Source organism: Halichoerus grypus, chromosome 12 (genome assembly GCF_964656455.1).
Source record: "Halichoerus grypus chromosome 12, mHalGry1.hap1.1, whole genome shotgun sequence".
Taxonomy (NCBI): Eukaryota; Metazoa; Chordata; class Mammalia; order Carnivora; family Phocidae; genus Halichoerus; species Halichoerus grypus.
In genome coordinates, this window is record NC_135723.1 from 94,156,419 (window position 1) to 94,181,942 (window position 25,524).

At 40.0% G+C, this 25,524-nt stretch overlaps 1 protein-coding gene across 1 annotated transcript in view; it reads left to right on the plus strand.

Moving 5' to 3' along the window:
• The window catches only part of MGAM (maltase-glucoamylase), an 84,686-nt gene that overhangs the window by 10,818 nt on the left and 48,344 nt on the right, over positions 1–25,524 (plus strand). Inside the window, exons 2-16 of the mRNA XM_036086589.2 lie at positions 947–1,073; positions 2,890–3,011; positions 11,212–11,332; positions 12,342–12,451; positions 13,006–13,157; positions 13,733–13,904; positions 15,610–15,709; positions 17,857–17,969; positions 18,812–18,937; positions 20,280–20,411; positions 20,570–20,686; positions 20,907–21,020; positions 22,128–22,212; positions 23,584–23,701; positions 25,007–25,178. Coding sequence (XP_035942482.2) covers positions 947–1,073; positions 2,890–3,011; positions 11,212–11,332; positions 12,342–12,451; positions 13,006–13,157; positions 13,733–13,904; positions 15,610–15,709; positions 17,857–17,969; positions 18,812–18,937; positions 20,280–20,411; positions 20,570–20,686; positions 20,907–21,020; positions 22,128–22,212; positions 23,584–23,701; positions 25,007–25,178 — 1,881 coding nt within the window. The remainder of the gene's footprint in view (positions 1–946; positions 1,074–2,889; positions 3,012–11,211; positions 11,333–12,341; positions 12,452–13,005; positions 13,158–13,732; positions 13,905–15,609; positions 15,710–17,856; positions 17,970–18,811; positions 18,938–20,279; positions 20,412–20,569; positions 20,687–20,906; positions 21,021–22,127; positions 22,213–23,583; positions 23,702–25,006; positions 25,179–25,524) is intronic.

Consider the following 25,524-nt stretch of genomic DNA (forward strand, 5'->3'; position numbering starts at 1 on the left):
GGAACTGGAAGGTATTATGCTGAGTAAAATAAATCAATCAGAGAAAGACAATTATCAGGTGGTTTCACTCATATGGGGAATATAGGAAACAGCACAGAGGATCATAGGGAAAAGGAGGGAAAACTGAATGGGGAGTCATCAGAGGGGAGAAAAACCATGAAAGACTCTTAACTCTAGGAAACAAACTGAGCGTTGCTGGAGGGGAGATGGGTGGGAGGATGGGGTAACTGGGTGATGGGCATTAATGAGGGCACGTGATGTGATGAACACTGGGTGTTATATGCAACTGGTAAATTATTGAACACTGCATCTGAAACTAATGAAGTACTATATGTTGAATAATTGAATTTAAATAAAAAGAATAAAGTAATCTCTCTACATCTACATCGTGGGACTCAAACTCACAATCCTGAGATCAAGAGTCACCTGCTGTACTGACTGAGCCAGTCAGGTGCACCGATACTTCGATATTTTCAGATGAAAAGGTATCTGAGATTTGCTTCAAAATAATCCAAGGTTAGGGCGCCTGGGTGGCTCAGTTGGTTAAGCGACTGCCTTCGGCTCAGGTCATGATCCTGGAGTCCCGGGATCGAGTCCCGCATCGGGCTCCCTGCTCAGCAGGGAGTCTGCTTCTCCCTCTGACCCTCCCCCCTCTCATGTGCTCTCTTTCTCTGTCAAATAAATAAATAAAATCTTTAAAAAAAAATAAAATAAAACAAAAGCATCTTTAAAAAAAAAATAATCCAAGGTTAGGGAGAGAAGTAAGTAGAATAAAGAAAAAATGAGATTGGTCATGAGTTGATAATTTTTTAATCCAGCTGATGGGTATGTACATGAAGGATTGTTATTCATTTTACTTATGTGACATTTGAGCTTGTCCATTCGAAAATTACTAGCTATAAATTAAATAAAACTCAAATCTAAAATTGTTTTCCTTTATTTGCAGATGGCAAGAAAGAAGTTGAAAGATTTCACGACTTTGGAGCTTATGCTCAGTGTTCTTCTGCTTATGGTGTTTATCATCACTATTCCTCTGTTTGTGCTTTCAGCTAAAGATTCTTTGGAATCACAAGGTAACAAGGAACTCTGACGTTCACCCACCATGTGTTGCTCTTCCCAGAGCAGAAACCTCATGAGTGGCAGGGACGTGATGTTCTCTTGTCCATTGTTGTGAGTGCGTGTGTGTATGGGGGAGGGGAGAATTACATGTGTGTCTGTGAACCCCTGACTGGAACTGTGACAGCTCACTAGGTAGTCACTGTAGGCCTAAGCTGATACTTTTATTTCCCAGTTAGCACAGTGCAGGATTCCACAACTGACCCTTGAAATAAATTTGCTGAATTGCATTGAATAATTCTCATTTCATTAACAATATTATTAACCTTTATTAACCAATTACCCCTTATATGCAAGGCAATCGAGTAAGTATATAATCAAAGTATTTTAGGCCAAAGTTCTGATTCTTTAAAAAGTAACAACTAGGGGCACCTGGGTAGCTCAGACGGTTGGGCGTTTGCCTTCGGCTCACGTCATGATCCCAGGGTCCTGAGATCGAGCCCCGCATCGGGCTTCCTGCTGAGCACGGAGCCTGCTTCTCCCTCTCCCTCTGCCTGCTGCTCCCCCTGCTTGTGCTCTCTCTCTCTCTGTCAAATAAAAAATAAAAAATCTTTAAAAAAAAAAAAGTAACAACTACCAGAGTTATTTAATTAAACGTTTATTGAACTGTCTTATTCTGAAAGAGGGGCTAGATTGTGTTGAGTTATCCCAGATTTCTTACCTGGTTCATCTAGGAAGAGTTTCTATGAACCAAGTGATGAAGGGTCAGTCTGTGGCTAGAAGAAGACTTCTCTGCTCCCATTCCCTCTGTCCCAGCCCTGACAATTTTTACTTTTGCGGGGAGTTAGATCAAGTAATCTCAAAGATTGTTTAACTCTTAAAATTCCATGACTTTGAAGATGGAACTAAAACCCTTATGCAGAAAGTGGCACAAATATGGAGCTCTCTCAATCCACCACTTTTGAATTGGAACAGAAATGAAACTAATTAAAAGCCTCATTGTTCTTAATGTCCTTATTAACTTATTGCAGAGTGACTTAAAGAAATCTCACTTCCTTATTTTAGAATGCAATAAATGTGTCTTTCATTTGACTGATTTTAAAATCTGAATCAAGGCCTTTGGGCAGATCCTAACTGCCAATTTTTAGATTGGTGGCCTTCCTTTACATTTTTGTCATATGAGACTTTATATTTACATAAGAATGTCATCACTCAGAAGTGTTCCTTGTTGAGGGAAGGCCTGTTCATGGAACAACTGCAACTGAGAAAACATACACCGCCCATGTTCTGTGCACAAACATATTGTGAACCAGCTGCTGGGGGTGGAAGTAAAGGATCAGAGTAGTCTGCAAACTTTTCTGTAAAGGACCAGGTACTTAATACTTCAGATTTGACAGGCCATATGGTCTCTGTCATAACTAATTAATTTTGCCATTGTAGCACAAAAACAGCTATGGATAATACATTAAAAAGTGGGTGTGGCTGTGCTCCAGCAATACTTGATTTAAAAATCAGGCTGTGACCTGAGTTGGTCCACGAGCTATAGTTTGCTGACCTCTGGACTAGAGAAGGTAGATTTGGTTCTTACCTTGGTGGTGACCTTTTGATCTAATGGTGGAGCCAAACTCCTTGCTGGTGGTGGAAGGAGATGATTCAGTATACACAGAGGTAAGTACAGTCAGCAAGAACTAATGAGGTTTTCTAAAGTGAATCCCAATCGGTAGTTGACTTCATATACTTGGAGGTGTTGAGAACTATGACAATCATGTTAAATGCTTGTGATATTAGATCTGTCTGATGGTCATTTTATGTTTGTTTTTGGGATTATCCCAGATCCTGGGGCAACAGTTACCCCCGATCCTGGGACAGCAAGTACCACCCCTGATCCTGCTATGTGCCCAGTAGTAAGTGAAGTGGAACGGATAAACTGCATCCCCGACCAGCCACCAACAAAGGTTTGAATTACGGATCCTGTTTCCATTTAAGAGTTTATGCTGTTGGATAGTTTTTGTTGTTGTTGTTAATTTCTGTTGTTTTGTTTGTTTTCTGTTTATAACTCCTGGAGAACTGTTTGCATTGCAGCTCTTTGTGGCTCAGGCAAATGAATCCTGGATCCATGCTTGTGTGTCAATGCAGCTTTGGGAGAGGAAGAGTGAGAAAATTCCTTTGGGTTGACAGATTAAATTAAATATGAATTTCAGATAAATCATGAATACGTTTTTAGCATAAGAATGTCCCATGCAAGATTTGGGACTTACTTCTACTAAAAATGGATTTGTCTTTTATCTGGCAACACTACTTGGTTACTAGTTCTCTCTGACTCTGTTACTGCCTCTGTTTCTTGCCTTTTCTCTGTCTCCCTTTCTCCTTTCATGATTTCCAAAGGCTATCTAGGATCTACAATGAAAAGTAATACACATGCATAAAACATTATTTAAAATAAGGACAAAGTTTTTTTTTTTAATTTTTTATTGTTATGTTAATCCCTATACATTACATCATTAGTTTTAGATATAGTGTTCCATGATTCATTGTTTGTGTATAACACCCAGTACTCCATGCAGAACGTGCCCTCCTCAATACCCATCACCATGCTAACCCATCCTCCCACACCCCTCCCCTCTAGAACCCTCAGTTTGTTTCTCAGAGTCCATCCTCTCTCATGGTTCGTCTCCCCCTCCGATTTCCCCCCCTTCATTCTTCCCCTCCTGCTACATTCTTCTTCTTCTTTTTTTTTTTCCCTTTCTTAACATATATTGCATTATTTGTTTCAGAGGTACAGATCTGAGATTCAACAGTCTTGCACAATTCACAGCGCTTACCAGAGCACATACTCTCCCCAGTGTCTATCACCCAGTCACCCCATCCTTCCCACCCCACCCCCCACTCCAGCAACCCTCAGTTTGTTTCCTGAGATTAAGAATTCCTCATATCAGTGAGGTCATATGATACATGTCTTTCTCTGTTTGACTTATTTTGCTCAGCATAATACCCTCCAGTTCCATCCACGTCGTTGCAAATGGCAAGATCTCATTCCTTTTGATGGCTGCATAATATTCCATTATATATATATACCACATCTTCTTTATCCATTCATCTGTTGATGGACATCTTGGCTCTTTCCACAGTTTGGCTATTGTGGACATTGCTGCTATAAACATCGGGGTGCACGTACCCTTTCGGATCCCTACTTTTGTATCTTTGGGGTAAATACCCAGTAGTGCAATTGCTGGATCATATGGTAGCTCTATTTTCAACTTTTTGAGGAACCTCCATACTGTTTTCCAGAGTGGCTGCACCAGCTTGCATTCCCACCAACACTGTAGGAGGGTTCCCCTTTCTCCGCATCCCCGCCAACATCTGTCATTTCCTGACTTGTTAATTTTAGCCATTCTGACTGGTGTGAGGTGGTATCTCATTGAAGTTTTGATTTGGATTTCCCTGATGCCAAGTGATATTGAGCACTTTTTCATGTGTCTGTTGCCCATTTGGATGTCTTCTTTGGAAAAATGTCTGTTCATGTCTTCTGCCCATTTCTTGATTGGATTCTTTGTTCTTTTGGTGTTGAGTTTGATGAGTTCTTTATAGATTTTGGATACTAGCCCTTTATCTGATATGTCATTTGCAAATATCTTCTCCCATTCTGTCAGTTGTCTTTTGGTTTTGTTGACTGTTTCCTTTGCTTTGCAAAAGCTTTTTATCTTGAGGAAGTCCCAATAGTTCATTTTGGCCCTTGCTTCCCTTGCCTTTGGCGATGTTTCTGGGAAGAAGTTGCTGCGGCTGAGGTCGAAGAGGTTGCTGCCTGTGTTCTCCTTTAGGATTTGGATGGACTCCTGTCTCACATTGAGGTCTTTCAACCATTTGGAGTCTATCTTTGTGTGTGGTGTAAGGAAATGGTCCAGTTTCATTCTTCTGCATGTGGCTGTCCAATTTTCCCAACACCATTTGTTGAAGTGACTGTCTTTTTTGCATTGGACATTCTTTCCTGCTTTATCAAAGATTAGTTGACCATAGAGTTGAGGGTCCATTTCTGGGCTCTTTATTCTGTTCCATTGATCTATGTGCCTGTTTTTGTGCCAGTACCATACTGTCTTGATGATGACAGCTTTGTAGTAGAGCTTGAAGTCCGGAATTGTGATGCCGCCAGCTTTGCTTTTCTTTTTCAACATTCCTCTGGCTATGCGGGGTCTTTTCTGGTTCCATACAAATTTTAGGATTATTTGTTCCATTTCTTTGAAAAAAGTGGATGGTATTTTGATGGGGATTGCATTGAATGTGTAGATTGCTCTAGGTAGCATTGACATCTTCACAATATTTGTTCTTCCAATCCATGAGCATGGAACGTTTTTCCATTTCTTTGTGTCTTCCTCAATTTCTTTCATGAGTATTTTATAGTTTCCTGAGTACAGATCCTTTGCCTCTTTGGTTAGATTTATTCCTAGGTATCTTATGGTTTTGGATGCAATTGTAAATGGGATCGACTCCTTAATTTCTCTTTCTTCTGTCTTGTTGTTGGTGTATACGAATGCCACTGACTTCTGTGCATTGATTTTATATCCTGCCACTTGACTGAATTCCTGTATGAGTTCTAGCAGTTTTGGGGTGGAGTCTTTGGGATTTTCCACATAAAGTATCATATCATCTGCAAAGAGTGAGAGTTTGACTTCTTCTTTGCCGATTTGGATGCCTTTGATTTCTTTTTGTTGTCTGATTGCTGTGGCTAGGACTTCCAATACTATGTTGAATAGCAGTGGTGATAGTGGACATCCCTGCCGCGTTCCTGACCTTAGGGGGAAAGCTCTCAGTTTTTCCCCATTGAGAATGATATTCGCTGTAGGTTTTTCATAGATGGCTTTTATGATATTGAGGTATGTACCCTCTATGCCTATACTCTGAAGAGTTTTGATCAAGAAAGGATGGTGTACTTTGTCAAATGCTTTTTCTGCATCTATTGAGAGGATCATATAATTCTTGTTCTTTCTTTTGTTAATGTTAAAATAAGGACAAAGTTTTAAGAGCCATGTTTTGGAAGGAAGAAGATAAAAATACCAGATTAAAGATAGTGCAGACATCTGGGTATTTACAGCAGTATTTCTTGATCATCAACTGAAGTCCAGCTGAGTAGTGAATTCAAAATAGAAGAGGTCTGTAAACAAAGTGATGGGTGAGGAAATTGTGGGGCACACACATGACGTATCAAATGGTCCCATATGGCCAAGATACAGGGTGGATGTCAGAGAGAAGATAATGCCTGAGGAGGTAAGGTAAATTAGAGCTTGATGAGAGAGGACCATTAATGTGCTGCTTTGTTGATAGGAAAGGGAAGTTGTGGTCTAGATATATTGCACCTAAGCAGAATGTTTGGTCTAGATATCCTGCACCCAAGCAGGATGTTTGGCAGGATGTAGATTTGCAGAAAGTTGATCCACACCCATTCACTTGCCCCTGTCAAAGTGTGCTAGGAACCCCATTGCTCGGAAGCCCAGCTAGAAGACTAATGCATCCTCAGTCTGTTCATTCTCCTACAACACCCCATCTTGATATTGACTATTGAAGTTCAGATGTCATTATTGCGTCAGTAATGTTTCTTTGGGGTTTTATTATAAGACCTTTTATAATTTTTGTGGTATTAAGATTATAGTTCAGTAAATGAACTTTCCTTTTTTATTTATTTATTTATTTATTTGAGAGAGAGAATTGGATAGAGAGAGAGCATGAGAGGGGGGAGGATCAGAGGGAGAAGCAGACTCCCTGCTGAGCAGGGAACCTGATGCGGGACTCGATCCTGGGACTCCAGGATCATGACCTGAGCCGAAGGCAGTCGCTTAACCAACTGAGACACCCAGGCGCCCTGAACTTTCCTTTTTTTTATATGTTGTACCAACCGAATTAATTTATGACCCTTGACATTCATTCATTGGCCTGCTCCTCTTTAGCTCAGCCAGAGAGAAATGCACTGGGAGTACTTTCAATGGCCTGTTTTTTCATAGAAGGTATATCTTAGGCATTTTGGTGCATGTTTTAAATATCCTGTGTGCTATATGCTGTCCCAGACTGTTGTTGAGAGGCTGAGTCTATGGATAATGATATATTTATATAATGTACATGTTAAAGAGACATAGATGGCTGTGTGGAGTAGAGAAGTGGGAAGAAATTATGAATATGATACCAGGCTAGTGGAATGTTCCAGTGTTGAGGCCATTGCTGTACCATTTTATCACTCCTATCTCTTCCTCTCCTCCAAGGTTACTTATAAAGAACTAACAGTATAAATTTCCCTTCAGATAATTCTTTGTTGTAGATCCCATTGTTTTTAACTCCTAACAATGGGAGGGAATCCTATGAATCTGTAAAGCCACATGGAATACTCTTGAGAGACATCTTGGGAGAGAATGAGCTCCAAGAGTCTCTTCCATGAGTCTCAGGGAAAAAAAAAAGGATGACTCAGTTATCAAAATCTCTAGCCTGATCTTTAGTTTTAGGCTTGCAGCTGGTTGCAGGGCATCTCACGTGGGTGTCCCATGATCACCTCGCCTCAACTTGTCACTCCTCATCAAATCTGCTTTTCCTCCTCAACCATCAGATTCTGTTCGTACTTCTGTTATGCTTCTCATCTCAGTGGCAGAAACAGCAGAACTCTTGCCTGCCTCTTTCCTTCAAGCCCTTTGGCCAATATTTCATGTATTTTAAACATTTTCCTTAACAATGTTTCCCAGAATAAGCACTTCATTTCCCTTCTCACCATGGTCGTGCTGGCCCTTCACCACCTCACAGGTGGCTTATTCCCACAGATTCCCAGTGCCTCTTCTGAATTCCATCTCTCCCTGCCTGTTCCATTACACACAGGATTGAAACTGCCCTCTTGAACATCTTACTTTCATTGTATTGCTACCCAGCTTGAGTACTTATAGCCTTCATCACTGTTTATTGGGTCAAGTTCAAATACTCAGTCTGTCATCTTAGACCCTATTTAACCTTTGTGCCTCTCAAGCTGCACATAGGCCATTCTTCCATACAGATTTTAGAGACAACTCTCTATACTTATCCAAAACCTATCCATTCTGAAAGAGCATATCAGTTTCTACTTCCTTGTAAGGCCTTCTACCCACAATCCCAGAACCTTTTACCCACAACTCCAGAGTTGAAAGATCCCATTGATGGCTGGGAGCAGAGAGATTTAGTCAATTCCAGATACCCAGCTCAGGAAAGAGCTGGTAGACAGTAATTTTAAACTCATTGATTGTCAGGATTGGAATGTATTGTATGTTGGCTGACTGAACATAATAGTAATAAAAGAATGTATTATATAAACAAGGGAGAGCAGGTTTACATGCTTAAAATAAACCTGCATGTCCTAACTAACTTGTAGAATAGGTAAGCTGAGAACAGTTTACAGTAAGTCCTTTCTATGGTTAACAATAGTACTAATGATGATCTTTATGATGATATTTGAGAAGTTACCATATTTCTTATTCAGAAAATTTTGTCATATTTTATAGCAGACATACTCGGTAATTATTATTTACTTATTGGCTTGTGATATATTTTTGCAAATTCCGTTTTCTTATCAATAAGTGTTTAATGGGTCAAGTTTTATGAATATCAGCAAGCAAATTGCATTTTGCAAAGATCATTATGAGTCCCCACCTTCAAAATTACTCTGTGTTTACACAGCATTAGTTAAGAGCCGTGATACAGTGCTAGGAGGAGCGGTGAGCTATCAGGTCCTGCGTACACACTTAAGTTTATGCTCTGTGCCTTGAACTGGTAGTGTAGCCCTTGGGCAGCAGAGTGTTAGGGGAGCCCCAGTACAAGGTTCTAGTTCTGGCTTTGCTCCTGAAAAACTCTGTGATTTGATCGCTAAGTCTTGTTTCCTTGCGGACTATCAAATCTTTGTCAGTGAAATGAGGCAGTGTGCTCCGTCAATCTGTCCATTAAATCAATGCCTTCTGAGCATGAGCCAGGAGCTCTACTAAACTCTGTGCTTCCCACGATTTTAGAATAGTGACCTCTAAAGTATTGGCAGATGACATGTGATAATTGACGTGATAAATTTTTTTCTAAGGTCTCATTTTGTGTTTCCCATATGTTCTGTTTCGTTATATGCTGCTCCCTACCTGCCCCCCACCCCATCCCCATATCCGTGTCTTCTTTCCTTAGTTTTTTTGTATTGAGGATTTTTTCCCCTGAGTTTTTAATACTGTATTGGAAGTTACTCATGCTATATTATTTCAGCAATTCCTCTTAAATTTAAATTCTCACCTGAACTTAAAGGGACATTTGTGTCTTGGGTCCAATTCTTCTCTTCATGCACCTTCAGTCCTGTTCACATCATCATTTTGTACGGCTTTTCTCTACAGCGATTTTCCTAGGTTTCACATCTTTTTATTCTCCTGTTTATGTGCACCACGCTTCTCTTTCCACTCCTCGTGACTGCTTAGGGCCACTGCAGGAACTGGTATTTTCAAGTTGGCCAACAGAGACTATTCACTTTTCTGGCTGCTTTGGCCACTCTTTGATCTTTGCCCCTTCCAGTTCAATGAAGAAATTATTAAGCTCTGAGCAGTATGCAGAAACCATCTGTTTAACACCTTTTTTAGCACCTTTCTCTTTGCCTGATGTACCGAGGTTTTATCTGAGTGGGTTTTGAAAGGAAAAAAACCCCGAAACCTGTTGATTGAAGTGGATTTCCCAGTGCAGCCCAATCCCACAGCCATGTCGTCCACAGATGGACACAGTTTTCCATCCTTAAATTAGTATTCACATAAAAATAAGCATGTGTTTAGATCCAATTGTTCATATACCTAAGCCATTTTTTTTTTTTTTTTTGTCTTATCATTTGCAAAGCAAGGCCGTGTCCTCCTGAAAATGTGCTTAACCGAAACTCAACCCAGAGTATAGGAAAAAGACAGTGGATAGCAAGAGAACTAAGTTTTGGTGCTTGCCTTCCCAATAGCTAACTGAGTAACATTTGGCCCGTCATTTCACCTCTGTGAACTTCTGCCTGTCTCAGGTTCTTCATCTCTAAAATATGTAGTAGGATGTAGTAGTTATTTATTGCTTTGTGATAGATTATCCCAAAACTTCATGGCTTAACACAACAAACATAATTTTCTCACATATTTTTATGGTCACAAATCTGGCTTTGATATAGCTGTATATTTTGGCTCAAAGTATTTTAGAAAACTGCAATCAAGGCGTCTGCTGGGACTGTGCATGATCCCTTTTAGGCTCATTCGTATGATTGTCAGCAGGATCGAGATCCTCCAGGATTGTTGGATGAGAGTCTCAGTTCCTGGAAGGCCACTGGCCAGAGACCTCCCTTAGTCCCTTGCCATGGGCTCTAGTAGAGCAAGGGATAGAGAGCAAGCCAGACAGGAGACATAATCTTTCTGTACTCTAATCTTAGAAGCAACATCCCATTATTTTTGCTTTATTCTGTTCGTTACAAGTCACTAGGTCTAGTCCACACTCAAGAGGAAGAGGTTTCTTTGTACTTTTTTGTAGTTACCCTGGTGCCCCTCCCAAATAAATTAGTTGACGTGAGAAAGGGATTGTGTTCATTTTAATCTCCACTCGATTCTGTTGTTAATTGTGATATAAAGCGGGCACCTTTCTTAACTAAAAATTAGAATTTCTTTGGGTTTCAAGGAACAATTACTTTCTGCTTTGGGAGAAGTTGAGAGACTGCGTATATATGTATGTATCTATCACATATACGTCACACATACACACATAATAGACATATTTGAAAGTCAAAACTGACCTGATTTCAAAGCTTCTGAATAAAGCAAAGTCCTTTTTTTTTTTTTTAAATACCCAGACCAATATAAGTGAAGCTGCATTTGTAATTTTAAGTTACTGGTGATATAACTATATTGTAGTTTAGGATATTTAAATAAAGTTACCAGTTTTATTGTGATGGCAGATATGGGACTGCATTGCAGTCCCTATATTATTATAAAATAACAATAACAGGGTAGGACATAGGGCAGAAAAATTAGTTTTGAGTACAAGCTGTGCATTGACTGGGATAAAGCACAGTTTCTCTAAATATCATAAAATGGGGTTAATGATACCACAAGCTCAAAATATATTTATAAATAATAATGTTCTACAAATAAATGGAATTATTCGACTAATCTCTTATTTCAGGCCACATGTGATCAGCGTGGGTGCTGCTGGAGACCTCAGGGGACCATAAGTGTGCCCTGGTGCTACTATTCTAAAAGTCATGGTTATCAAATGGAGGGTGACCTTGTCAAAACAAATGCAGGTAAGCCAGACAATGAGGCGGGGGCTCCAGACCCTCTGTTTGCTGCAGAGGAAAGCCTTAGTGGCCTGCAGAGTATCACACACCACCATCTATGACAGAAGGTGGGCACTGTTCTTCAGCCAGGGCTAGGATCTATTTTGGCATCAAGGAAAAAAATCCAGTCTTGGGAGTTAGGACACATGGTCTATTCCTGGCTCTACTTTATGTCCCTTGGTAACCTTGTACAAACATCATGATGTCTTTGGTCCCCAAGTTTCTAACTTTTAAAGAGAGGGATTTGAACTTAGTAACCTCTGAGACTACTTACAACTCTAATACGATGTGATTTTGATGATATGGAAACAATTCCAATTTCATAAACATTTTTATGAAAGTTAGCTAGTCAATGTCAGTGTTCATGGACTAAATGTCTCCTCTTCTTTCTCCCACCCCAAGATGCAGAGGATAATAATGAACATTCTGGGAGATAATAGAAGGTGACTACTTTGGGGAAGCTCTTAGCATAAAGGAAGAGGCATGCTGCCCTCCAAGGGTCTTGGCCTGATGGTCTTTTGTAATACGGTCTCAATTCTCACCTGGCTTATCACAGAAAATGGGAGATGGCATCAGCATATATGATCACCTGTAATGTAAAATGAAAATAACTGAGGAGGAACAACGTATATATGTGTGTGGTGTGTGTGTGTGTGTGTGTGTGTGTGTGTGTATCTCAATGTCTAAGAGTGTAAAGGGTATGTGGTTAATGCAGAATGGCTGATGGACTGATGGAATGAGAATTAAGCCTTTTGGGGGAGGTTTCAAGCTGACTTTGTAAGCGAGAAGCATGGGTAAGGTAGTGACAGTGCCTGGCTTTACAATCTGGCCCAAAGTAACAAATGATGGGTAGACATCTATCTCTTCCCTTCTTTTGAGAAATAAAGGCTTTTCACAGCCCCTTTGACATAAATATGGCTACTTCTTGCGAGTTTACACAGCCAGCTATATAAACCTTTTTCCCTCTACATACTAGGATTCACAGCCCAGTTGAAAAGGTTGCCTTCTCCATCCTTATTTGGAAATGATGTCAACAATGTCCTTCTCACAGCAGAATACCAGACGTCCAATCGTTTCCACTTTAAGGTTGTGGTTTGTTTATTCTTTAAAAATATTTTTGAAAAGTGCTTGTTCTCTACCTGATGGCTGCAGTTACTTCAAGATTGACAATGTTGCTAACAGAGGCATTTTTCTCTATGGACATTATTCTTACTTAGTACCTATATGTTGAAGGCGTCTGTAGGCTTCCTTCAGTGTGATAATTTCCTGAATATAGATTATAGAGTCAACTGGTGAAATTTGGCTTTTATTTATTTGTCCCTGATACCATGTGAAAAGTAGTCAGGAGGGAAAAGAAAAAAGAATGATCACAGCTTTGAAAATTCTAGAGCTAGTTCATCTCTGTAGACTTACAATGTCTATTTATACCAAAAAACTAACTTCTGTCCAAGTGTTAAACATTTGAATTTGGTAATATAATGGATATGTCTACCTTGGACATCATGCCATTTGGATCAGTGCCTAAGTTCAGTACCATGAGCCTAGTCATTGGGAAGCACTGCTGTTGGTAGGGAGGTTTCCATTTTGGAAATACTGAGGAGTTTTCATTTTGGCTTTCTTTCCCTTCATGTCCTGGGCAGCTAACTGACCAGAGCAAGGACAGGTACGAAGTACCTCATGAACATGTGCAACCCTTCAAAGGAGATGCTGCTTCTCCCTTGACCTATGAAATTATGGTCTCTGAACAGCCATTTAGCATCAAAGTGATCAGAAGAAGTAATAATCGTGTTCTGTAAGTTTTGAAAACCTGTCTGGGGATCTGAGTAGGAAGGGCATGGGGGAGGGAGGTCTGCAAGCCTAAGGAAAGGTGCATGCATTGCAACAATGCTCCTGAAGGTTTTGAGCCCACTGTTGGTGACCAGACTCTCCAAATGTATACTTTCTTCTGCCTTCCTCTTTCCTCCTCCTCCTCCTGCTTCTTCTTTTGTTGTTGTTGTGGTTATTACTAAGCATTATTATGGGCCAGGCACTGGGCTGGGTCCTTTTTTCTTTCATTTTTATTACTGTGTGATCATTTTTTCCGCCTTATTTTTCCCTTTCCTCCATTCATCTAACCACATATCCACCAGTAACTATTTACGGAACATCTATTATAACGTAATAATAGTATTTTGGCCATGTAGTAGAGTATCTAAGGGAAAAAGCCCTGATCTCTTGGTGTCCATGGGAAAACATCACCAGACGGCAAATGGGGCCACTTAAAGCAAGGGATATGAGTCATTAAAATGTAAGGGACACTTTTCTAAAAGGTTGTGTCTTCTCCACTCTACTTGCCCACTTGTCCTCGCATTTTGCATTGGAGTTTAGGCTGGACTCAGGCATTGGACCCCTCTTGTTTGCCGATCAGTTCCTGCAGCTCTCCACCCGACTGCCCAGTGCTAACGTGTATGGTCTGGGAGAACAGGTGCACCAACAGTACCGGCATGATATGAAGTGGAAGACCTGGTCCATGTTTGCCAGGGACACAACCCCCAATGGGGTAAGTTTTTAGGATGGGCCCCTCTGCACTGAAGGTAATCCTCATTCTTGAAGATAACTCCTAGCAGTACAGAATAATAGTTAAGAGTGAGATTCTAGGGTGAGGCTGTTTAGGTTTGAATTCCACACACCAGTTATGTGGTTCTGGGTGAGTTACCTCTATGAGTCTTCAGTTTCTCATCTATAAAACAAGGGGAATATACTTCCCTCATAGGGCTGTGATGGGAATTAAAGGGATTTATCCATATAGAGTCTCTAGAAGAGCCACATAGAAAGTGCTCAATAAATGCCAACTATTCTTCATTTCATTTTCCTTTTGAACTAACTAGTTGTGGAGAAAACATTACTAATATTGACTCTGCACAATAGGTGGGTTATTATCTCCATATATTTTAGGTTGACCTTTATAAATCACCAACTTATACCAGGTTTGTCAGCAAAATAGGCTAAAATAGCAACTAAAATACTGTCTTGCTCATTCCTGTACGAATAATGTTTGGGGCAGTGAAAGAATAAAAGAAATAGAGTGTTGTTATTATTTTGTTTGATTTTGTTTTTGTTTTAGTTTTTATATTGCTTTGACTGTGAAAATCTAAATCAGAGTTACTTCCTAGGCTCAGCAATATTACCTACAGATCTTGTTCCTGATTAAGCAGAACTAGTTTCTGGATAAAGGAGATCATTGGAATAATTTATTAAGTGATTCTTTTAATACATGATCTCTATTTACCAAAAGAACCCTAAAAAATTAAGCATAATTGACTCCATTTAACAGGTAAGAAATTGAGGCTCAGAAATAGCCCAATGTTTAAAAAAAAGTTTGAAGTAACAGAGATAGGATCTAACCCCTGGCCTGTGTAATGGAAAGCCCATGCTCTTTACTCTACCATATGCCTATCAGAAAGACAGAAAAGGTGTTGAGTCAGAGAAGTTCATCTGGGAATTATTTGATAAGGAGCCTGAGACCTTTGCTACTCAAATGTGTATCACCATGTGAGAAATGTGGGCTCCTTCTTCCTTTGAATTAGAATCTGCATTTAACTAAGATTCATATCTCATTTCTGTGCACACCAAATTTTAGGAAATGCTGTTCTAGAGCAGTGATTTCAAACATGACTACTCATTGGAATCACCTGGAGAAATTTAACAAAATATCAATGCCTGCTTCCACCCCCAGGGATTCTGTTTTAATTGGAGTGGATGCAGCCCCAGGTTGAGAACTACTGTTCCAAAATCTTAGATGGTCAGCTCAAGTTGTATAAAGTCTAGACTTTAGAAAGCCTGGAAGACCAAGATATCCTGAATAGAGCTCCCTCTAGTTGCACATTAGAAAGATGTCTGATTCATATTAAGGCCTGATGGAGCTTTTGCAGATGGGGTTAGGTTAAGCCTCTTTGAGAGAAGAGATTTTTTGAACTACAGTTTCAAAATTCTTGTTCTCCCACATTTTGACAGATATCACAAGCTCTCACATTTCTACTAGATAAATGGTCATAACTGGCTCAATTCAATAAGAGAATACTAATTCACTTGGTTGACATCAACCAAATCTAGACTTGATATGTTAAAGATTTATCTGTGTCATCTTTGACCAGGAGTTCCCTGTCAGTTACTCACATGATTAACATTGATTTCTTAAGTCATTTCTAGACATTTGGGGTTTAGATTATTAGATGGTAAGTTTATTTTTAATTTTCTTTCTGCAGGATGGAACTAACTTGTATGGTACACAGACATTCTTCCTGTGTCTTGAAGATGCTAGTGGATTGTCCTTTGGAGTGTTTCTGATGAACAGCAATGCCATGGGTAAAAGACTAAAGGAATAGTCATGAAAAAATGCATAAGAGCAGTTTTCAGCACTATGATAAAAGGAATGGAGTCTAAGAATGGCAGAGCCATAGCTCAGGGACTTGCATGTTCTCTGATTATCCCATCCCTAGTTCATTACCTGTTGTTATATGGTAGCCATGAGTAGGGCTTTCTCTCCTAGCTTATGATTTTCCTGAATCTGTTTACCTCTTTTGGAATATTTTCTATTGTAGAGTTAAAACAACTAAGCCTTTCCTGTAATCTACTCAGAGGCAGTTTCTACCAATTTGTTCTTTTCCTTCTTTAGACTTTCATCCAGTAGAGGGTTTGATATAAAATCTACTAGGAAACAGCCAAATGCCCTTGGCCTCATGATGACAGTAGCTGGGCCTAACCAGGGAGCTACAACTGAGCAGTGAATATTACATTCAGACAATCCAAAGGTAGCAAGGCAACGTGGAGTGGCAAGGGTCATGCCCTGCAAGATCAATTTGTTTAAGACCAAACAGTGTAACATCATAGGATTCCAGAAAGTAGCTAGCTTCCCCATCTTTGAAGGTTTAGATTGGATCAATGATTCTCTACTTTTTTTCTGCTTGCACCAGTAACAATGGATCTCAGTGGCAATGAATCAATCACCACAGGGGAAGAGGAGATATATTAGAATCTCCCAGGGTTGATGGGATATTGATCCCTACCTCTTCTCAACTGAGAATCAATGGCCTGGATCAGAGCTGCTCAAAGCATGGCCCACAGATGGTTGACAGACTGTTTCAGGTCTACAGTAAGATGAGTATAGAAATGGAAAGTAAACATTGCAGTAGCTTCCAAGTGCATGTATGAACCCTTTTCTAGCAATTTGTTTTCATGTTATTTTGCAGAAAATATCAGATTGCAAAGAACTGGACATTTAAAAAATAAATCTTTGATCCTTCACTATAGATTGAGATTCACTCTAGGTGACCTGAAATACTTCTAAGATACCTAATAGTCTAAGAATTGACTGACATAGTACAAGGATTGCATAGTTTCAGGGTGTTGGAAGGAACCAGAAAAAAAGTTGAATCAGGCTTAAAGAGAAAGGTCCCAAGATCCTAGATACTCTGTGTGAGTTGTTCTTATGACCGAAGAGTACATTTCAGTAGATCTTGAAACCTTTTATTCCTAAATGCAAACCAAGGCTATGGGGAGACTTCACCTCTGAGAACTGTGACTGGGGCTTAGAGGCATATGGAGTTTATAATATAATCTCTTACTTTTTTTAGCTTGGCTTTTGCTTGATGTGAGATTCACTGAGGCTGGTACCTCAGTGCGTCTAATTGGGTTACATTCCTGCAATGATGATGGGCTGTGAGGTGGGAGCAACGAGTTCTGTAGTTGTGATGGTCAGAGAAGAAACACTTTTCCTCTGCCCTCACCAGTCCAGTATTTGGGGCCCTGTGAGTCAAACTGACAAGAGATAGGTTAGCAAGAGAAAAGACAGGTTATTTACATGTGCAGCATTGATACACAGAGGAGTGCTCAGCGAAGAGTAACTTCTCAGAGGGGTGGTTAGAATTTGGGGCTTATATTCCACCCTGATACGCAAATGGGAGGGAGAGAAAGGGATCCCATGGGAAACATTGGGAAAGATAAATGAGCCCTTAGGAGAACAGTTGGGGGATAAGATATTCTTGTGACAATGTTTGGGGGTGGTGCCGATGTATTGTCTCGGAGAAGATTCGATTTGCTCCGGGGGTGGGACTTTATGACAACTGAGTTCTTTTGGGAAGCCCTGCTTTTTGTTGAGAAGGGATTTCAGAAACTCAAATGTCTTCAGCTTAAAATAACTTCTGTGCTACAGTGGCTTTGTCTGGACCCCTTCGTGAAACTGATTGCCTTTTCATGAAAGCCTGAGTCCTGACATGGGAGCGAAGATGCTCCAGGCACCAGTGATCAAAATCGGTCACAGAACAAATGCTTTGCCTCTCACATGTCGTGATCATCAGAATGTGACCCTTTGTATACAGAATTTGAGGTGTTAGATCCACTTTCTTAATATTCAGATGATTGGCGATCCTTTGGTCTAGAACCTTGTAGTCATTACTCTAGAGTAAATTCTAATTTTTATTTTATTTTATTTTTCCACTTTTAAATCTTGCAAGAGGTTGCCTTCCAGCCCGCCCCAGCTGTCACTTACCGCACCATCGGGGGCATTCTCGACTTCTATGTGTTTTTGGGAAACACTCCAGAGCAAGTTGTTCGAGAGTATCTAGAGGTAAACTTATGATATCGTGATTATGACTGAGGAAATAAATCCTAAATAGCACAAAGAAAAGTAAATTTAAGATGCAGATGCAAGGCACAAAAATGTGATGGAACTGGAGGGTATTATGCTGAGCGAAATAAGTCAATCAGAGAAAGACATGTATCATATGACCTCACTGATATGAGGAACTCTTAATCTCAGGAAACAAACTGAGGGTTGGTGGAGTCGTGGGGGGTCGGAGGGATGGGGTGCCTGGGTGATAGTCATTGGGGAGGGTATGTGCTATGGTGAGCGCTGTGAATTGTGTAAGACTGTTGAATCACAGACCTGTACCTCTGAAACAAATAATACATTATATGTTAAAAAAAAAAAAAAAAAGAAAAAGATAGCAGGAAGGGAAGAATGAAGGGGGGGAAATCGGAGGGGGAGACGAACCATGAGGGACTATGGACTCTGAGAAACAAACTGAGGGTTCTAGAGGGGAGGGGGGTGGGGGGATGGGTTAGCCTGGTGGTGGGTATTAAAAGTCACGTACTGCATGGAGCACTGGTGTTATACGCAAACAATGAATCATGGAACACTACATCAAAAACTAATGATGTAATGTGTGGTAATTAACATAACATAATAATAAAAAATGTGCTATTGTAAGCAGCTATTATAAATCTGCTACAACAAATTGATCCCACCCTCAATGATTTATAAAGGGGCTAGGAAAATAGACTAACATTCCAACATTCATGACATGGTGTGTTGGAAATTGGAGTTGTCTTGTGCCCGCAAACCAATGCTTACAAAGCTTTGTTAAAAATCGAGTATTTGCTAACTTTCATTTTGCATACTTTTTTCAGCTCATTGGACGGCCAACCCTTCCCTCATACTGGGCACTTGGATTTCATCTCAGTCGTTATGATTATGGAACACTAGATAGCATGAAGGAAGTCGTGGAGAGAAACCGTGCGGCAGGGCTCCCTTATGTAAGTAAGGCTTTAAACCTCCTCCTGAAATAAAGGAATTTTCTTGGGGAATAGGAACAACTGTTTATAATTTCTCCCCCTGAGTTATTTTTTTAATATATACAATAAAAAGATTTTTATATATTCAGAATGCTAGACTTTTTTGCTGTGCTGGCCATTCCTTTAAGGAACTAGTTCTTTTTAATAAGAAATGATACTTAGAGACCACCATTTTGGGGTTCAGAGATGATCTGTTTGTCTTTGTTTTTCTTATAACATTTTCTTAGTAAAATTTTCTTATGCTTACTGTATTGACTACATTTATATAATGTGTTTTTACTTGAGTTCTCAAAACATTTCTTTCCCTAGTTTAAGTGAGCAAAAATATAATAATAGAATATTTTAATATTTTGAATGGCTAAATTTGAATTTGTCTGTTCAATCATGGAGAGTGAGGTTTTTCAAGAGGTGCAAAGGAAAAAGCCCAGTAGTCTCTGGAATAATCCTCTTCTCTTCCCTACCCCTTTCCCTTAGAGGCAGACACATAGGTCCTAGGGCAAGAGTCAATTTCATTTTGGGCACTACTATTTTCATATAGGTAGAATTAGGAAAAAATAAGTGCCAAATAAAACTTGAGTTAGAAGAGAAGCAACAACTCTGAGAAACAAACCAGGGTTCTAGAGAGGAGGTGTGTGGGAGGATGGGTTAGCCTGGTGATGGGTATTAAAGAGGGCATGTACTGAATGGAGCACTGGGTGTTATATGCAAACAATGAATCATGGAATACTACATCAAAAACTAATGATGTACTGTATGGTGATTAACATAACATAATAAAAAAAACCCCAAATTAACGACATAATGTATGGTGATTAACATAACATAATAAAATAAAATAAAAAAGTGAAAAATTAAAAAAAAAAAGAAGAGAAGCAACAAAACAAAATGTGGGGCAGTAAAATGAGGGAGACGTGGGACAATCTCTTCTCCCTTTCAGTTTGTGGATGGGGTAGGATTTAGGTACAGATATGTTTTTGATAGCCTTAGTGATTTGTTTTGATTGTCGTGGTTTGTTTGTTAGATTGGTTTTGAGTGCCAGAGGGGGCCAGGTGACAAGGCCGGGTGATGTAGTTAACCTGATTCCAGGGGTGGGGGTCAGGCCTTAGGGACACAATTGGTCCTCTGTTTTTGAAATTACTATTGGCAAAGGAGCACTTAGTTGCCAGAGACTGATCAAGAACTCCATTTCAAGCCCAGCACGGAGCCAGTGTGTATGGTGGATAATAATAGTGATGATTTGACTGAGTCTTTTGAACAGGGAAATTCTGGAGCCCTAAATTGTGGAGTTTGTGTATGCTTTCAGGATGTTCAGCATGCCGATATTGATTATATGGATGAGAGGAAGGACTTCACTTATGATCCAGTCAATTTTAAAGGTTTCCCTGAGTTTGTTAAGGAGTTACACAATAACAGTCAGAAATTGGTCATCATTGTGGTATGTGCCATCCTCCTCCCCCACCCCCCCGATCATCGGGTGCTTGCTCTTCCTTGTCTTTATAGCCACCTCCCTCTCCTTCACCCCCCAATTCCCAGTCTCCTTTCTGTGCCTCGAGCTTGAAGCTGGGTGCTTCACTGTATTTTTCCTCTTCTTAGGATCCAGCCATCTCCAACAACTCTTCGCCCAGCAATCCCTACGGCCCGTATGACAGGGGTTCGGGCATGAAGATATGGGTGAATGCTTCAGATGGGGTGACTCCACTCATTGGGGAGGTAACTGAATGGGGGACCTGAGGGCTGGTGGCGGGGCTGTGGCAGAGTGTGTGTGTGTGTGTGTGTGTGTTTGCGTGTATGTAGTTGTCTTGACACTTTGAGATGCCTTATACATGCTGGGGATACACTTGCCCCTGTCCCCTCATCCCCAGACCACCAGCCATCTAGCTCTGTATTCATTTAATTGACTCTGATCAATGTTTTTCTTTCTCTCCTGCAGGTCTGGCCTGGAAAAACTGTGTTTCCTGATTATACCAACCCCAATTGTGCTGTTTGGTGGGCAAAGGAATTTGAGCTTTTCCACAACCAAGTAGAGTTTGATGGAATCTGGATTGTGAGTTCTTAATACTCTGAACATTTGGTGACTAATATTCAGACTGTGTATATATCATTGAGTCAAGGAACGTGGTGGAAAGAGGAGGAGAAGAAAGCACATAGGGCAGTAATTCTGATATTCCCTATCTTACTAGTTAAATAATCTTATTGAAACACGTAGCTTAGAATCTAAATCAGATCATTAGGTCTGGAAATAAAATAAGAAAAAAATTTTTTTTTTTCTGAATCCAGCTCTTCTTTTAAAAATGAATAAGCTGAATGAAGTAAAAATTGGTCATATATGCTTTACATTGCCACAAAGTACACGGTTTTTCAATCACCAGTTCAGGGTTCTTTCCTTTGGACATGGTGGACAAATTGATCAGAACCAAAGTCCCCAGGTGCATGACAAAACTGTGGGGGTGGTAAGGACAAATGTCACATATGATATCAAATGAAAACAAATGCAAAGCAGCAGATGTTCAGCAAAATTTAGGGAGCTCTAGAGTTGAACTTTTTTCTATTTTTAAGAGAAATGTAGAAAATTTGAACAATACAGAGAGCTAAAAAGATAAAAGCAAAATCCTCTAAAATGTTATCAGCCAAAGACATCTACCCCATCAACATTTTGGTACATATCTTCCTAGAACCCTCACCTGCCCAGCTGTTGGCATGGGCTCGCGCCCTCACTCTCTCTATGTGTGTATTTGTATGTATGTATGTACGTATGTATGTACGTGTGTATGTATGTATCTAGATAGATAGATAGATATGTGCATTCATAGCTATATTTGGATATATAGAGGATGTATAAGTTGATATATATGGAATCATATAAATCAAGATCTTTTTTCACCTAATGTTTTTGAAAATTTTTTATTTCCCATGGTTATAGACATAACAGCATTTTGAAGGGATTTTAAGAACCTTCTCTGTGGAACCTTCAATGGGTAGAGAAGACAGGAACATCTATTTCCCTCCATGTGCATAAGAACCTCTTTAAAGAAGAAATATCTGGAATCATTTCTCTGATTCCTTAAAAAAACAAAAAAGGAGACAAACATCAGTACAACATAAGGGGGCATATTTCTTTTCCTTCATAGTAGTTTTGCCCTTTGTCTTATAGGATATGAATGAAATCTCCAACTTCGTTGATGGTTCCGTTTCAGGATGTTCCACGAGCAATCTAAATTATCCCCCATTCACTCCTAGTAAGTCTTGGTGGTGGATAATTAAAGTGGCAATGCATATTTGGTATTTTACATTCATAAGGATAGATATGAACTACCGGGCAAGGGAGTTTGTGTATAAATGTACGTAGGGAGAGGAAAATGTGGGTAATATATACAGAAGATTAGGAAAGAAAATCAAAGCACTCCAAGCTTTCCTAAATGAGGCATAAATTCAAACGGGGCCACTCGTCTTTCTACAGACAGTTTGAGCTATTTCCAGGAGAAGGTCCAGAGAACATTCAGTGCAGAGACCAGAGGCTAGTGGTTAGTTGGTATTACTCCCTAGCGTGTATCCCCTGAGGTCAGGGCTTACCAGAGAGAGACCATATAACTGGGCTTGGTCTTCGGATCACGGTAAAGTCTAGTGATATCAAGAATGTGAAGAACAGACAGGAAACGTAGGATGAAAAGAAGCCAGAACCCAGAACCCATGGCCTTGAAGGTTAAAGTCAGAGTCTGTGAATATGATGCTAGTGAGCTCCAATTGAACTTTGAACAACACCATCTCTCAGGGTATAGCCCTGGACTCACAGCATTTATTGTAGTTTGAAGAAAGCTAGAGGCTCACAGATACATTTTATCTTGATTAAGGAAAGAACAAGGTGCTAACATGATAGCATCTAATGAAGACTTCCATTCTGGTGAGAAAATAGGAAATTGGGGCAGATGGGCCAGGGATTTGCATGGGGGGGGCGAAAGTTCATACTTCATTCTTTTGGTGATGGAAGCTATTTATGTTTTAATGTAAGGGAACCAGGATAGTCGAATGGTTTTGGAAATATTAATCTGGTGTTAGTGTGCAGTATGAATTCGGAGATCAATAGATCATAAGTAAATAAGCCATTAAGAAACTATCGCAGTAGTTAAGATGCAAAGGTAATTTGGATTGGAGTCAGAATGGTACGATGGGAGCAGAAAAGAATAGTAGCATGAGAGAGATTGGGGAGGCAGCCTTTTTACTCTTTGGTCAGTGGGAAAAAGGGGCAAACAATTAATTTACACTTTCATCCACTATTTCTATTCTCGGACCACATGATTTGGCTAAGTTTGCAGAATTCAGATTAAACGTCAAGTCTAACTGGATCCTCTGGTTTCCAAGTGCCTACCTTGAGCCACATGAGCACCTGGGGTGAAAGAGTGTGTATGGGGCAACACAGTTTATTTATATATCAGAGAAACTACTCCCAACATAAAACCCTCTGAGAGTGAGCAAGCTGTGTGATCATTTCCAGGATGGCCACAAGAAACCCTGCCTAGAGTGCTACCATTTCCGGTTCCGCCATAGGCTAGGACAGGAGCAGGGAATGTGCATCTGAGGCTCTCATTGACCGATTCCCTCCTTTGCCCCAGGAATCCTGGATGGGTACCTGTTCTCCAAGAGTCTCTGCATGGATGCAGTCCAGCACTGGGGCAGGCAGTATGACGTCCACAATCTGTATGGCTACTCCATGGCAATGGCCACGGCAGAGTAAGACCACTGTTGCTGTGGACTTCATACATGACCAGATTATTGATCTTTGTTAGATGCCAGGTGCCAGTGTGTAATTTTTAAGAACTCTGCAAGATAAATAGGTTTATTATTACTGAATGAATGAAGAAACTACCTGGCACATAGGGAAGAAGGAATCCGGTAAATATTTGTGGAATGTATAAAATGAAAGAATGGATGAATACATGAATGAATGGAAGGCTGGAAGAAATAAAGAGAAGTAACTTGACCAAGGGCAAACAGCTAATACATTGTAAAAGCAAATTTTAAACCATTTTTGCATGAGTCCGGAACCCATGTATTTTCCTCTCTGCCACACTGTATGGAGTATGGAGGGTAAAGTAACTTATAGACTTCATGTGCCTCAGGGTTTTGGATACTGGCTCAGCATCCTTCTACTGTGCTGTGTCTACCCTTGTGTATAGACTCAAATTCTACAGTGAGGAAAACGTACTGAGAATTTACTGTACTTACGGTAGCAGTGACGGCAGGAAGCCAGACCAAAACCACATTCATTCATTAGCAAAGTCATGGTGTGAGTTTAGCCTTCTTAAAAGTTGTTTTAAAAATTACTGAGCAAAAGTTTTAAAATAGACATATAGACTTATAATTTTAAAAATATAGATGGGGCGCCTGGGTGGCACAGTCGGTTAAGCATCCGACTCTTGGTTTCAACTCAGGTCATGACCTCAGGGTTGTGAGATTGAGCCCTGCATCGGGCTCTGCACTCAGTGCAGAGTCTGCTTGGGATTCTCTCTCCCTCTACCCCTCCCACTAGTTCTCTCTCTCTCTCTCAAAATAAATAAATAAATCTTTTAAAAAATATAGATGATATATATTTATAGTTACTTATAAAAGTACACACATGTATCTATAAATTTAAAATGCCTACTCAAAAAGATTTTAAGCTCCAAAAGGCTGTTCATAAATTCACTTTTTGTGTATGTTTAAAATCATACAATGTGAAAGATCAATGTATATACATCTATGTAAAATTAAATTTCACCTTCGTTCTATAAAGATTGTGTACCTCTAGTTACTAGCCTTTTCAAGGCTGCTTTTAAAAATTTTGGAAATTATGGATTTCATGATGTACATAAAACACCTTAAAACAAAACAAAATAAAATGGAAACATATTTAATGGTGCAATCTGATTCCACAGCAGCTCTAACCCTCCTAGGAGGGAGTTAAAAGCCAATGATCCTTGGCATTGTCACTGTATCTGGGGGGCTGACACATGCTGAGATCACACATTGACTCCTTAAGTTTCTCTCCCTTTCTAGAGCTGTCAAGACTGTGTCCCCTAATAAGAGAAGCTTCATTATAACCCGTTCTACCTTTGCGGGATCTGGCAAGTTTGCAGCCCACTGGTTAGGAGACAACGCAGCCACCTGGAATGATCTTCGGTGGTCTATCCCTGGTGTGCTGGAATTCAACCTTTTTGGTATCCCAATGGTGAGTCCACATCCCTACCTCAATCCCCAGAAAGCCTCATTCTAGAAAATTCTCAGAGCATGAAGCTCACCTCTCCTACCCTTTCTGGCCCAGGGATTTAATGTCTTGAGAACAGTGCCTTCATCTACATCAGTATAGCTCTGATACAACATTCTTTTCTGTGCTGACTTACCAAGATAGAAAGTGGAACCTGGAAGTGCTATCATTGGACTATTTTTTTTCTATTAAAGTATAACATACACACAAAAAAGTACACATATACTTAAGTATATAGTTGATGAATTTTACGAGCTGAACACATCTATGTATCCAGCACCTACATGACAAAACATAACATTGCCAGGTG